General features: G+C 32.8%; 1 protein-coding gene across 3 annotated transcripts in view; it reads left to right on the top strand.

Moving 5' to 3' along the window:
• Positions 1-13993, top strand: part of Gopc (golgi associated PDZ and coiled-coil motif containing) — a 45289-nt gene extending 31296 nt beyond the window's left edge. For 2 of the 3 annotated variants that reach the window (XM_047558408.1, XM_047558409.1), the window contains 4 exons: positions 1910-2005; positions 4509-4673; positions 6433-6613; positions 9671-13993. In XM_047558408.1, coding sequence (XP_047414364.1) covers positions 1910-2005; positions 4509-4673; positions 6433-6613; positions 9671-9801 — 573 coding nt within the window. In that variant the 3' untranslated portion in view covers positions 9802-13993. The remainder of the gene's footprint in view (positions 1-1909; positions 2006-4508; positions 4674-6432; positions 6614-9670) is intronic. The other variant, XM_047558410.1, reaches the window with a different exon arrangement.
• Positions 13994-14831: the final 838 nt, after the last annotated feature.

The following is a 14831-nucleotide window of genomic DNA, read 5'->3' on the forward strand; positions in this document are numbered from 1 at the left end:
ACGTAGATCCCATTAGTCTTGGAGTGAGATAGAATTTGAAATATGCATCCAATTGTTATTTCCATAGCCATCATTTTATAGGAACTTTCCTTTCTATCTGCATAAATTTTTATTACATAATTTTAGTACAACAGATGTTTGATAATACACACCTTAACATATGAAAACATGTCTAAACTCTTGCTCTTTAGTTCACACTTCTTATTAAGAGATAAAGTATGACCTTAAATAGTAAAAATAATTTGTTGCTTTTGCAAAAACTAAGAAAAATTGGTAGGTACGTAGAGTGAGTGAAATAGGAATGGGGGCTCACAATACACACATTACTGTTTTCTCTAGGACACTGGTGGTACCCATTAACTTCTAGGTCCAGTAGATTTGGGAAATGGAGAGATTAGGTAGGAAAGTATTTAGTGCCTATGTGTCTGTGTGATAAAAGCATACTTGTGAAAGTGGTAAATATAAAGCTGAAGTCTTAGTAGTGGTCAGATGACAAAAGTTACTTTATACTAAATAAAGGCATTTTTACTTAACCTGATAATTATGGTATATTTAAATAAAATAGTGGACATGATATTATGGTATTGGAACCACTTAATTCGTCAGAAAGAAACTATGGTAATTGAATGAGAGAGAGGTAAAGGCAGAAGAAAGGGCATTTCGGAGAAGGACAGCTTTGAGAGAATTAAAATTAGAAGGACTTAATTGGTTAAATCCTTGACTGCTGTTGATTAAGTAGGTTAGCAACAAGGAAGAGTCTAGGTTTTGGATTTGGCTAACCAAGTGTGATCTGGCTTTCATTGATAAAGGAAATAGAGGAAAAGGAAGTTTCAGGGAGAAAGATGGTAGTAGTTTTGGACATATAATGTTTAAGATGTTGGTTTTACATCTAAGATGTCCTTTCAGTTGTCTGTATGACTGGAATTCAGGAGAGAATTCTTGATCATGGCATGAAGAAAGAAAATGGATTACCAAAGGAGGAAGCCCGAGGTGGAGCTGTCAGATACAGGGCCACTAAGAAAATGGTATAATAGAAAGCAAGGAAAAAAGCAGGTGTCAAGAGGAGTTAATGAACCGGATCAATTTCAGCAGGGTTCAGGATGGGTCGTGAATAAAACATTCTAATTAGATTTAGGAATATTTAGAGAAGAAAATTCTAGCTGTGCAGGTTAGGAGTAGAATCTTTATTCTACTCAGAGTACTGATCAGAGTACTGAATGTGGGAGGCAAGGAAATAAATATAGTGAGTATGAACTTTGTGGGAGGTTTAGGGAAGGTGAGGGTGGATAGTTGCTAAAGAAGATAGTGAAGGATCAAGAGGTTGTTTCATGTTTGTACATGGTCAGTATTTTAAACTAAAAGATGCTTATAATTTATCTACTGAGGAGTGAAGGAGTTTAGTAAAGAAAAAGTAGAAATGTACAAGAGAAAAAATTGTTAATGGAACAAAGTCCTTTAAGAGGTAGACTCTAGAGCACCAGAGGATGAAAAAGAAAATGATCAAATTGGAAATTTGTTTTCCATTTTGTAAATTTTAAGTTGAAATTAAGTAAGTTGGAGTGAATTTGAAATATTCAGAATATTTTCCAGTAAAGATAAACATAGTTACCCACTTTGACTCTTGAAGATATTATTTATACATTGATTGATTCCTGACAGTAATTTCTTTTTTAATGTTCTATAGTTTTAAAAGAGATGTATTATTATTTTTAAAAATTAACAAAAGGGTGAGAAAACCATCTATAACTTGATACAACATTTTTCTTTTACTTCTTAATTACTTTCTTAACACTATAATTTGTGTCTTTACCAGGAAATTAATAAAGATTTCTAAAGGTGAGTTATGTAATGTGGATTTATCCTTAGTGTATTATTTTAGTGATACTAATTTTTTTTTTCTCCCACTAAGGATCAAGATTCCTTGAAGAAAAGCCAAGGAGTTGGTCCAATTAGGAAAGTTCTCCTCCTCAAGGAAGATCACGAAGGCCTTGGCATTTCAATTACAGTAAGAAGTAGTGCTTCCAGTTTCCTTTTGCACAGTTATCTAGTATAATCATGCTCCTTTTTGGACATTATTTGGAGAACAAAATATTCTGGATATATTTTTAAATAGATATATCCAACATTTGGTCAGTCACTTTGGTGTTGATACTTTTTCTTATACGTAAATCTTAACAACTGCTAAGTGTTCCTTTAGGAATCATGGTGTAACATTTTCATTATGACTCAAGTTGTAGATCTGTACCATGTACTGTGATGCTTGTAGGAGCCTTTGGAACTAGAGGTGGTTGTTTTCTTCTAATGACTCTAGATTGGATTGTTTTCTCTAGGGTATGTGGTCTCTTTTTCTTATCTCATTCTTTGTTGTCCGATTGCACTAGGTCTTGGGTCTAAATAATACAAAGTCTTTTGTTAATTCCGTACCTTCACAAACAGTTGTCTTGAACATCATTCCCGAGAATAGTCTATTATATATTGGGAATCCTTTTATTTTGGTCTTAGTGCTATATATATATTTTTTAATTATAAACAAATGGGGTACAACTTGTTTCTCTGGTTGTACATGAAGTGGAGACGAACCATTTGTGTAATCATACATTTACATAGGGTAATGATGTTTGATTCATTCTGTTATTTTTCCTTCCCCCTACCCCTTCTACACCTCTTTTCCCTCCATAAAATCCCTCCTTCCTCCATTCCTGCCTCCCTCCCACCCCCCATTATGTATCATCATCTGCTTATCAGCGAGATCATTCATCCTTTGATTTTTTTGGGATTGGCTTATCTCACTTAGCATGATATTTTCCAACTTCATCCATTTGCCTGCAAATGCCATAATTTTATTCTTCTTTATGACTGAGTAATATTCCATTGTATATATATATATACCACAGTTTCTTTATCCATTCATCAATTGAAAGACATCTAGGTTGGTTCCACAATGTGGCTGTTGTGAATTGAGCAGGTATGAACATTGATGTGGCTGCATCACTGTAATATGCTGGTTTTAAGTCCTTTGGGTATAGGCCAAGGAGTGGGATAGCTGTGTCAAATGGTGGTTCCATTCCAAGTTTTCTAAGGAATCTCCACACTGCTTTCCAGAGTGGCTGCACTAATTTGCAGCCCCACCAGCAATGTATGAGTGTACCTTTTTCCTCACATCCTCTCCAGTACCTATTGTTGCTTGTATTCTTGATAATCACCGTTCTAATTGGGGTGAGATGGAATCTTAGGGTAGTTTTGATTTGCATTTCTCTTATCACTAGAGATGTTGAACATATTTCCATATGTCTGTTGATTGCTTGTAGATCTTCTTCTGTGAAGTGTCTGTTCATATCCCTAGCCCATTTGTTGATCGGGTTATTTGTATTCTTGGTGTAAAGTTTTTTGAGTTCTTTATATATATTCTGGAGATTAGTGCTCTGTCTAAAGTATGAGTGGCAAAGATTTTCTCCCACTTAGTGCTGTATTAAATAGAGTAGTTTTACTCTTATTTTCATCTAATAATACTTAGGCCCTGTGTAAGTTCATTTTTCCTCTCTAGTGTTGTTTAATGTAGAAATGCTTCTTATAATGAAAAGTTCTTCTAACTATGTTTATAAGTACCTACCTTTTTAAATGCACACTATCCTCAAAGTGCATAAATTTTAGTAGGAAAAATAATATACACTTTAGTATAAGCTAGAAAGTGAGAGATGTAATTATTGTATTTCTTCAGTTCTATATTGCATAATTTTTAAACTTTTTTAACATTTCTGAAATTGAGATTCAGCTTATAATTTTAGTTATTTTTGTGGTACATAAAATAAGTATTCTTGGGAGGCTGGGTGCAGTGGTGCAAACCTGTAATCCCAGCGACTAGGGAGGCTGAGGCAGGAGGATCAAGAGTTCAGAGCCAGCCTCAGCAACTTAGTGAGGCTCTGTCTAAATAAAATATAAAAAAGAGCTGGGGATGTGGCTTAGTGGTTAAGTACCCCTGGGTTCAATCCCCAGTGACAAAAAATAAATAAATAAGTATTCTTTCCATACTTAGCAATTTAGATTTGATAAAATAAATGATGGGAAGTATTAATACATAAATATTTTTGTGTTTTAGAGTTTAGGCTGTTGTATTTTTGGATTTTGCATTTGGTGTTTTGGCTCTGGAATTTTTTTTTTTTTTAATTTTTAGTTATAGATGGACACATAACCTTTATTTATTTATTTTTGTGGTACTGAGGATCAAACCTAGTACCTCACATGTGTTCTATCACTGAACCACAACCCCAGCTCTCTGGAATGTTTTTAAAAAGTGCATGTTAATTTATCATTTTATCTGAAGGCAACTCTTTGATACTTGTAATAATTTATTTACTATTATCTAAGTAACAAATAGAATTTCACCCAGCATTTACAGAGATGGTAGAGATGCTTTATGGAAGATATTTTTATGAAAATGTTTCATTTCTAGAATGGTCTGTGATTGTAGTTTACAAAGTGTAAACTAATTTACTGCTTTTTGTTGTTAGGGTGGAAAAGAACATGGTGTTCCCATCCTCATCTCTGAGATCCATCCAGGGCAACCTGCTGATAGATGTGGAGGGCTGCACGTTGGGGATGCTATTTTGGCAGTCAATGGAGTTAACCTAAGGGACACAAAACATAAAGAAGCTGTAACCATACTTTCTCAGCAGGTAAATTCCTTTTATGTAATTAAAATTGGATCTGTCAGTTGATTCTTTTTGAACGTATTGAATACTTTATAGTTTTCTATTAAGTTTCTGAAGTAGTAAAGTGTTTATAGGTACACATTTGTAATCACGGCAATTTTATTTTTCTTACGTGTATTAAAAATTTGCTTACATGCACATGGTAAGAGTGTATATGTGTTCAGTTAAGAATGTTTCAAGGGATTTGGGTTGTGGCTCAGAGGTAGAGAGCTTGATTGGCATGTGTGAGGTGCTGGGTTCAATTCTCAGCACCACATTAAAAAAAATGAATAAATAAAATAGAGGTACTTTATCTACAACTAAAAAAAAAAAAGAAAAATGTTTTGAAAAAATAAAAGTATTTAAAAAAAGACATCCTTGAGATTCCTTAGTTACATAACCACTTCAAATGTCATTTGATCAGATTTACTGGAAAAGGACCATTTCCTTGACTACACAGCTTTGAACAAGTTACCGTGTGTCAGTCTGCTCATCTGTGTAGTAGGCATTGAAATAGAGATATAGGGAGTGTGTTAATAACTCAGAACATAATATGGTGCTTAGAAAGCAACATCATTAATAACAGGAACATGATACAAATATAAGATTTACAGAAAAGACAATGCTCAACATAGATTGATTTTAGAATAGAACAGATTTTAAAATAGAATATTGAACTGAAAGAATTCTTAGAAAACATGTAGCCCAATTGTCTTATTTAAAAAGAGTAAACAGCTTCTTCAAGATTAAAAGATTCGCTTAAAATTGTAGAGCAAATAAATTATAGAATTGGAATTCATATCTAAGAGATGTATTTGTTATCCAGTGTTTGAAAAAAAAATTATTTTCCAGGGGTGGTTGTCGATAGGATTGAGGGAATTAGAGAGATGTCATTTGTATGTTGAGATGTTTCTGGAATCATCAGTATAATGTGCCAGTGTAGAACTGAATCTCAGTTTAATGTGAATTTATAGCTCATTGGTTCAGTTCTACATGATGTATAAATCTTTGCAATATAACTACATACTGCATTAAAGGGAAGAGTCACTGATGACAGCACAGTCCATTCCATTCCATAGTACTATACAGTAAAATATATGTTTTATTTTATTATAAATATATTAAATAAAATGTAGTATTGTATTTCATTTTTAATATTTATTTATTTTATTTGCAGTACTGGGGATTAACAGGAGCACTTTACCACTCAGCTATATTTCCAGCCCTCCTCCCCTAGAACAGAATATCTTAATTAACACTATATCTGGTACTCAGTGAAAGTTAAGAGAAAGATCAAGATTTATGCATTAAGAAACAAAAATCACAGAAGGGTTTCTTGAACTGAAGGAAAAGTTTGTGCAATAGCTTATGTGCAAATTTATTTAATACCTATTTAGGTGGATTTGTTGAATTGTGGTGTAAAATACAAACTGTCAAAATGACTTTTAAACTGAACACTTGTTCCAAAATTCTGAAAAGTTAATAGTTTTTTTTAGGCCTAATAGTAAAAATATTGTGATCTGTAGAAAGATCTACTATAATATTAAAAGGAAATTTCTTGTAGAGAAGGATCATATTGTTTGGATATCATGTTCTTTCAGACTCCTTCTACCTCTTGGAGTTCTATAATTTCTATTTTTGTTGTCTGGAAAGGAGCTATATCTGAAGTGTGAGAGATTGTGAAAATCCATTTTGAATTACAGTTGCAGTAACTTGACTTTCTCATTTTCATTCTCTATTTTAGAGAGGAGAAATTGAGTTTGAAGTAGTTTATGTGGCTCCTGAAGTGGATTCTGATGATGAAAATGTAGAGTATGAAGATGAGAGTGGACATCGTTATCGTTTGTACCTTGATGAATTAGAGGGAGGTGGTAATTCTGGTGCTAGTTGCAAAGACACAGGTGGGGAAATCAAAGTGTTACAAGGTAAAAATTACTCTAAAAATTATTATGAATGAATTTATTATTAATATATTTTTAAAATGTCAAGCCCTCAGATCTTCAGTAATATTTCTAATAGTGAGGAAACCGAAGAAATAAATAGCTTTCCCTTTCTTGTACACCACTGACTATTCTTAAATTTTGTTTACATATATGTTTCCTAGATTCATCCTGGACTTTTAATACCCTTGAATGATAAAGAAAATTCAAGTTTTCTAGACTCTGAAACACAGTCAACATGCCTTTTAGAGTAGATGTATATTAATGTAGTCTCTCTTAATGCAAATTCTTCTCATAATGCATATAATGTACATAATATATATAATTTATATGATGAATTTTAGGCTATGAATAAGTATTTAGACTGTTGTCTTGTGATTATTATTTGAATCAGGATATGTGATCCTGAGGATCTTTGGTTGAGTTCCACTGTTATCATTTACATTTTTTAAGGAAATATTCCAACTCTTTCTGGGTTCAGTTCCATTGTTGTCATTTATACATTTTAAGGAAAAATCCTAACACTTTCTTTTACATAAAGCAATGGTTCTCAAATTATGATCCACTGAGAGTCTTGAGATCTTTTGGGGTATAGGGAGGTTATGAAGTCATAGCTTTTCATAATAAAACCAAGGTAGTGTCTGTATTTTGATATTTGTATTGATCATACAAATGCATTTGAGATATAATTACTAGTGACTGCTAGCACAAATCAAGGTAGTAGCACCCAGCTGCACTAGAAATCATTGTTTCCTTCCTTGCTATTCACTCAGTTAAAGTGAATAACAAAATGATAGTTTCATTTAAACATGTCCTTGATGAAACAGTAAGAACTTTATTTTTAGGTGAAATTGGTATTTTGAGATGAAACCATAAAAACTGTTCATTTTCCTCGACCCTTGAGTATGTTGCTTTTTAATAATCTGTATGATGAGATGAATGTATACATAAAGTACTTATCCTGCATAATGCACAAAGACCCTGGCCTCAAAGGAAAATACTAAACTGATTTACTATGTAAACTAGCCATTTTTTTTCATGGAAGATAATTTTTGCTTGAAAGAATGTGTGGTTATTTAGACCATTTAGCAGCCATTATCTTAAAAATGAACAAAATTGGATCATAACTTTAAGAAAGACAACTAGCAGTGTTTATTGCTAGTGATGAAACATGAGTTCTCAAGTGAAAATTAGAATTTTGTAAATGATGCATCAGTCACTGTGAGCTTGATAGCTTCCCAACACTTAGAACTTTACTAGTGAAGTGGATTGTGATATTAATGAATATGGGGGTTTTTTTGTTTGTTTTTTTGCTTTTGTTTTTGGCTTTTTTTTTCCAGTGCTAGGGATTGAACCCAAGGCCTATAGCCCACTAAGCAAGCACTCTAGTACTGAGTTGTGTCCTGAGTCCCTGAATGAGGGTTTTTTGTTGTATAAAATGAAATGTGTCAGTTTTTTAAATTGCTATATAACTCAGTGCTCCAATATTTTTGAAATAACAGAATGTGATATTGCCAAATTGTATATGGGTAAAAATGGAAATAAAGCAAATGGATTTTAGTAGCAGATTGTTCATGCATAAATTTTCAGATTTCACATTGTCAAGTTTTGGTATAACAACCAAAGAATAATATTGACAATTATTTGAAAAGTCTATTAAAATACTTTTCCTGTCCTGACTGTTTATCACTGAGGGACTGAACTTTCTTCATTTACTTGTAGCAGGTTGAGCAGAAGCAGAGATGAGAATCCACTTAGCTACCTTTTATGCATATAAATAGCTTTCTATAAAGTCATATATTAAGGAGAATGGCAAAATTGGAAAACCATGCCATTCATACTAAAATTTTTACTGAATATCGAGTTGTCATTAAAAATGTTGTTTATGTTAACATTTATTGGATTTATTCTTGTCATTTTTAATGAATAAGTTTTTTTAGCTTTCTCAGTTTTAATTACTAATATGGTAAACATCAGTATCTGAAATCCATGTAAACAGAACCTCTTTGCAGTCCTAGGTGCTTGTTAAAAATGGTAAAGCATTCTGAGACCAACAGGTGAAGAACTCAAGGCATAGAGTATTATGATAAACTAATGAACTCTGTTGCCTATTTGGTAAACCTGTGTGTTATTGTGTACACTGAAGCATCAGTAGCAATTACTGTTCTCTGCATGCCTCTTAAACAAAACTATTGTGGTAATATGTCAAAACCTTACTGTTTTTGAGCAGTCAAGCTGATTCCCCCATGATTTCATCATCTTTCATCCTTCCAGGTTTATTCATATTTTAGCTGAGGTTAGAAGACTTCTTTGTCACCATGCAAATTGAAGATACTTAGATGTGTCTCAGATGTGTACTTAAAATATAATGATATATTGTAATCTGATCTAATTAACATACCCACAGTTTTTTTTTTTTTTTTTTTTGTACACACAAAACTATATCTGTTGGTTGTTGTTTGGCATGTATCTATACTTCATAACTCACTAGATGCTATAGTTAACTCTTATTTATTTACAAGTCTATTTGTTTTGTAGATTAACCAAAATTAGTTTTAATTTTTAACTAGATATTATCTTGCCAACAACTGATTTTTTTTTCAATAAATGATTTTTAGCAAACAACTAGTATGCACTTTAGTTAACTGAAGTTAAATTTAATAATCTGAAAGCCAAAACATAAAATAAAACTATAACTCACAATTCTGTAGGTATTTATACTTAACATCCATTGACTAAATTTTACAATTGTGCGTGTCAATTCTAAGTTTCATAGAGCACTTGATAGGAAATTTTATATGATTTTTAGGTAGGGCCTATAGGTAATACTTTAAAATCTGTACAATATTTGCAATCTACTGTAAGAAAGAAAAATGCTTTTGTTAGAAATTACTAACTTGATTAATCTGAGATCTTGTTATTTAGCTTCCTCTCACTACTGCTAATTACAGTGGGCATTCTTTTGGTTTTTTTGTGCAATAGAATTATAAAACTTTTTTTTTATCAGAAAGTATCTTCTATTATTATTTTCTTTTCTTGTAGGATATAGTAAGAAGGCAGTAACTGAGGCACATGAAAATGGAGACATGGGAACTTCAAGTGAAACGCTGCAAGATGACAGTGCTTCAAAATTAGATGATCTGCACAGTCTGTATCATAAAAAATCTTATTAAATTGACTGTATCTCCAGACAAGATTGTTAATCAGACTATTTTGAATTTGGGGCACTAGGGAAGATGGTGACAAAGACTATACAAGATGAAGGGAGGCTGTTTGTTGCCTATGGAAAGGCGGGTACCTCAGGGCTTCATGTGAACAATTCTAAATGCATAAAACTCTGTTTTCTGTGTTATACCATAATTAGCTATTGCATGTAAAGCAATTTTGATTTAAAATTGTAAGCACCAAAGCATGTGTTTCCCAAAGGGATATTACTAGGCTCTTAAGTACCAAATGAAGTGCTACTATTTTATTTGGTTCTTTTTCTTGTTTAGTAGAAGGACAGTGCTAACTGGAATTTTATTTTTTAAAAAATAGCCTTTAAATACAAGAGAGTAAATTAATTCATATTATACATTCCAGAATGTTAACTGTAGTGTTTCAAAGGAGAACTTCACTCAATGAATTGAAGAAATGTAGCCTTGACTTAATTTTTTTTAACCAAAAGAATGGTTTTAGGGTTTAAAAAAATATATTGTGCATCCTGATGTCTAAATTAGTTCTTCATGATCATTTATTATGAGTTTTCCTTCCAACTTTATTCAATGCAGTACAAAATAGTTTTCTTTAAGCAATCCTTATCAATCAATGCTGCACTAGAAATAGTTTCTGAAAAGTTACTGTACATTTTACTTTTGGTTTTTAAAAGAAATGAAATGAGTATAAAATACCTGTTCTCAATTATGTTGATCTGTGTATATGGTATTGGAACATTACATTATTGATGTTTAGTCTTAAATGTTTATGGGATCCATGAAAGACAGTTTTATACATTTTGAGTTGTTCATAAAATTTGTCTTGTGATAGTTCTGGCATTTAAAGATAAATTTTTCTGGCAGGAAAGGCTCAAATTTATTACTGTGTCTTGAAATACATTGCATTCAAACAGTGGTTTTATCTAAGTACCTGATTTGCCAATCATCCAAAAGTTGGGGGCTAAGGGAGGCAAGATGAGGTGAAGATATTTTGATACATTAATTGATTTGATTTTCATACCAATATGTTTTACTAAAGCAATTTTCATATGCAAACTATGAATTTGCTAGTTCTTTTGTCCCAGGATTAAGCATAGTTGTGCCTCTTTTCTTATTTACTGTTCTGCAGGCCATTGTTACCTTCTGGGCAAAGTCAAAACATTGCATTAAAGAAGTGATGGTTTTTGCAAATGTCATTGTTTTAAAGGATATACATTTAAGGGAATATTAAATGGAAGAAAGCTTACAAAGCTTTTAGAATATCAGTGTCTTTCTAGTATTCAGATGTTGATAAAATTCATTTTCTGTCTTTTCCAGATGTATTATATATTTGTTGAAAGTTAAATCTATAAAATGTATATACTTTATTTCATGATTTTGCTATTTATAAATTTAATTTGTTGTAACTGTTTCTCATTTATGGTTTGTTTTGGGTGGTTTTGTTCATCTGTATATCACCATGTTAATTTGTAACTAGAAGTGCACTTCATAGTGTATATTATTACTGATATTAATATACTTTGTAGCATTAACATTGCTTCTGAGCAAAAGTTAGTATTTACATGTACAAATGAATAAGCAAGTTACTTGTTATTGTTTGCTCCTGATAGGCTCGGTCTCTTAAAAGAAAAGGATTGTTTTTTTCTTCATGCATTCCCTCTATGCCAAACCCATACACCCATGCATGACATAAGATCTGCAAACTGAATTTTAGCCAGTATATTCATTTAGTTTAAAAAAAAAAATTCTATATGGCAGATCTAAAACATTTTGCTGTGACATGAAACCATGTTATTATTATCTTCTTAAAACATAGCCTGGATGGAATGACCGTGGCATTTTTTCACAGATTATCCTTTTTCTACGATAACTGAATCCTTAGGAAATGTAAGCTATAATCCTTCAATTTTTAAGAAATACATATCTAAAGAGGTTTTTTTGTTTTGTTTTGTTGGTTTGTTTTTTTAAAGAACTTTGGTAGTTTTGCGTATAATTTGAAGGATTGCATGACTGTGATATAAATTCTTTTCAAGGACTGATAAACAGAATAAAAAATTTTCCAAATAGTTTTAAGATTTCACAAATCGGTTTCCTTTTTATCCCTGCTTCATCATGGTTTGCAGGCATACATGCTAAGATGCTTCTGTGAGCTTCCTGTTAGTGTTCAGAAAGTACTTAGTTGAAAGTTCATTTTAGAATATATGGTCTTTGGGAGTGATTTGAGTTTCAGGCTTTCCCCAAAGTACTGAGTGAGAACCAGTTTTTGTATGTCTACATTTACAGGAAAGAAACCCATACAATCCTGAAGCTTCTAGGACAGAGCCAAATGGATAAGAAGGGATCTGTTGCAAAGCCATCACAGTGGAAAAGTGAAAAGAGAAAAACCAAATACATGCACACAAAAACAGTAGTTTAAAAAAATTGTTCAGTAGAACTTTAGGGTTATATATATGTGTGCATATTTAGACTTTTAACCTCTAAAATTCTCTTCTTTAGTATCTCTGTTATGAATATGATCAAAACAACATTTGGATTGTGGAACTATTGTTTAAATAGATTTAAGAAAGATGACATTTTTGTGGGTCTTGATAATTATAACTAAACAGTTGTCAAAAGTTAATACAATTTGTCCATGGTGCTTTTTTTTTTTTTTTTTTTTTTTAAACAACAGTAGACTTATTTTGTTTTCATATTTAGGGGCAAGAAATACATTGATTCACATGTAAGTTGCACATTATTTGACATCTTTATTATGCAATCTAGTATTCTGCCTATCAAGCCTTTCACTTAGGGTCAGCCTCACATCTGTAGGATTTATGACAAATATGTTATATCTAGTTGAGTTAAAATTTTTTATTAGCCTGTGAATAAAGATGGCATCTCCTACATTCAAATGCTATTGATCTCATTTTCATTTATTTATTTTTTGCAGTGCTGTTGGTCAAACCCAAGGCCTTGAGCATGCTTGAGAAGCGCCTTTTCTCTGCACCATACCACCAGCCCTCGATCTCATTAAAAGAAAATAAACACTATATGTTTCTTTCACATTAAATATTTTGTTTATTATTTATTTTAAGTAGCTTCTGTTATTTGTGTCAGCATGTCAAAATCCATCTTTACAACTGCTGAACCTACTTACTCTGGTAGAACAGTATTAGTTTGGAGTAGCAAGAAACTGTTTAACCATGATAATTATTTAATCTGAATTAGTTAAAAGCATTTTGGTTGGAAAGAATTACCTGAGCAAGTGTAACAAAAACCCTTGTCTTTGGTTTAGTTTTGTGTTATAAATATTGGCAGTTAATGTTATTAATGAGGATAACATTGGTAAAAATTAGAAAACTAATTCTGTTAGTATTTAAGAGGATATTCTTCCATTTTAGTATCTAAGTATATATAATTTAGAAGTATCCAGGTTATTGCCAAAATAATTTTTAGAAAACACTGATAATGAATATAAATCGTATATCAGAAAATGTGTTGAATTATGTACATTTAGAAATACTTGCTCTTTTGTTATCAAACCCCTTTGATTTAGTTCTAATATGTATATGCTTTCTGTGTGTTGGCTTAAGCTTCCAGTTCACCATGTTGTTTGGAAAAGAAGTCTTTTTTTTCCCCAGAATTCATCCTTGTGGGATATTGTTCAGTATATAGGATTTAAAAGATGACTTGCAGTTTCATTGTTAATCAGTGTTCTATTTTAAGGGTTTTATAACTAATTTTACAAAGTACTGAAAATTACTATGTGCTATTGGTGCTAAATATTTTGTTTGATAATAAATCTTTTCCAGGTGTATTTTGAGAGCCATACCCACCATTGCAGCAGTCATGAGATCGCATCTGTCATATCTCCAGCAGGAGGGAGCATAACTGTCTACAGGCCCAACTACCGTGCTCTGAACCTGTCCCTGTGTTCAGGTGGAGGCTGTCATTCTTCATGCTGCTGCCAGCCAATGACTGATCATGACAGGGATACTGTGTCTCCTGGACGTTGACTGGCGGACTCCCTGAAAGTCTTGCCATACTCCCTTAGAATTGCATTGTAGTCTAAATGACTTTGATACAACCTTCCCCCTTTATTCACCTGCATTGTGGTCTAGTTGCCTCCAAGCTCTCTACCTGTTTTTCCTCACCAGAATTGCTCCTAATAAATCTGTTGCACAGCAGATCCCTTTCTGGTGTTGGTGTCTGCTTCTAGAAGAACTCTGATGAGCACAAGTTGTCCAGGAGTAAGATATGAGGAAGGTAATAAACTGGGGTGTAGGAGCTGACTCATCCTCCCCCCCACAAAGAGTAAAGAGGATGACATTTTGGCAGATAAGTGGAGTATTGGGCACAAGGTTATGACTCACTTGTTAAGTATTTTGCAGAAGATCTACAGATGAGTTAACAGCAGTCATGGACTTGACCTTAGAAAGACCTGCTTGTAATGGCCTTTGGCTACTGTCTAGCAACTTGGATATCCCATACCCTAACTGATAAGGGTGGTTTACTGTGCCCAAAATGTTTGTGCAAACAGTAGGATTTATGTTGAACACCTGTGTTCCCACTGGGGAATCTAGAATTTTGGTACATACTAGGCAGAATTTGGGTGAATGGGCTCAGTCAGATCAGATTCCCTGGTGAATACCACTTTATATGTATTGTTACACTTCATTGCTAGAGGCATTAAATTAAGCAGTCCTGTTTTGCTCCATTGGGGCAAGGCTTAGAGTATATGCCTGGTTTACTCTGAATTTTGCACATGTGCCTTTTCCTTTTACTGATTATCTTTGTGTTCTTCTCCATAGTTAACTCATAATTGTGAGTTTGATCCTTTGCTTGGTCCTTTGGGCCCTTGTAGCAAATCACTCAATTTGAGAGTGACCTTGGAGACCCCATACACAGTCTTTAATTTGGGGGGAAATGTCCCTAGAGAAAGGAATTCTAAAGGAGGTTCTATGATGCAAGTATTTGAATAATGTGGTGAGGACAATGTCCATAAGATATCAAAGTTGACTGGTTAC

Source organism: Sciurus carolinensis, chromosome 7 (genome assembly GCF_902686445.1).
Source record: "Sciurus carolinensis chromosome 7, mSciCar1.2, whole genome shotgun sequence".
In the NCBI taxonomy this organism is placed as follows: Eukaryota; Metazoa; Chordata; class Mammalia; order Rodentia; family Sciuridae; genus Sciurus; species Sciurus carolinensis.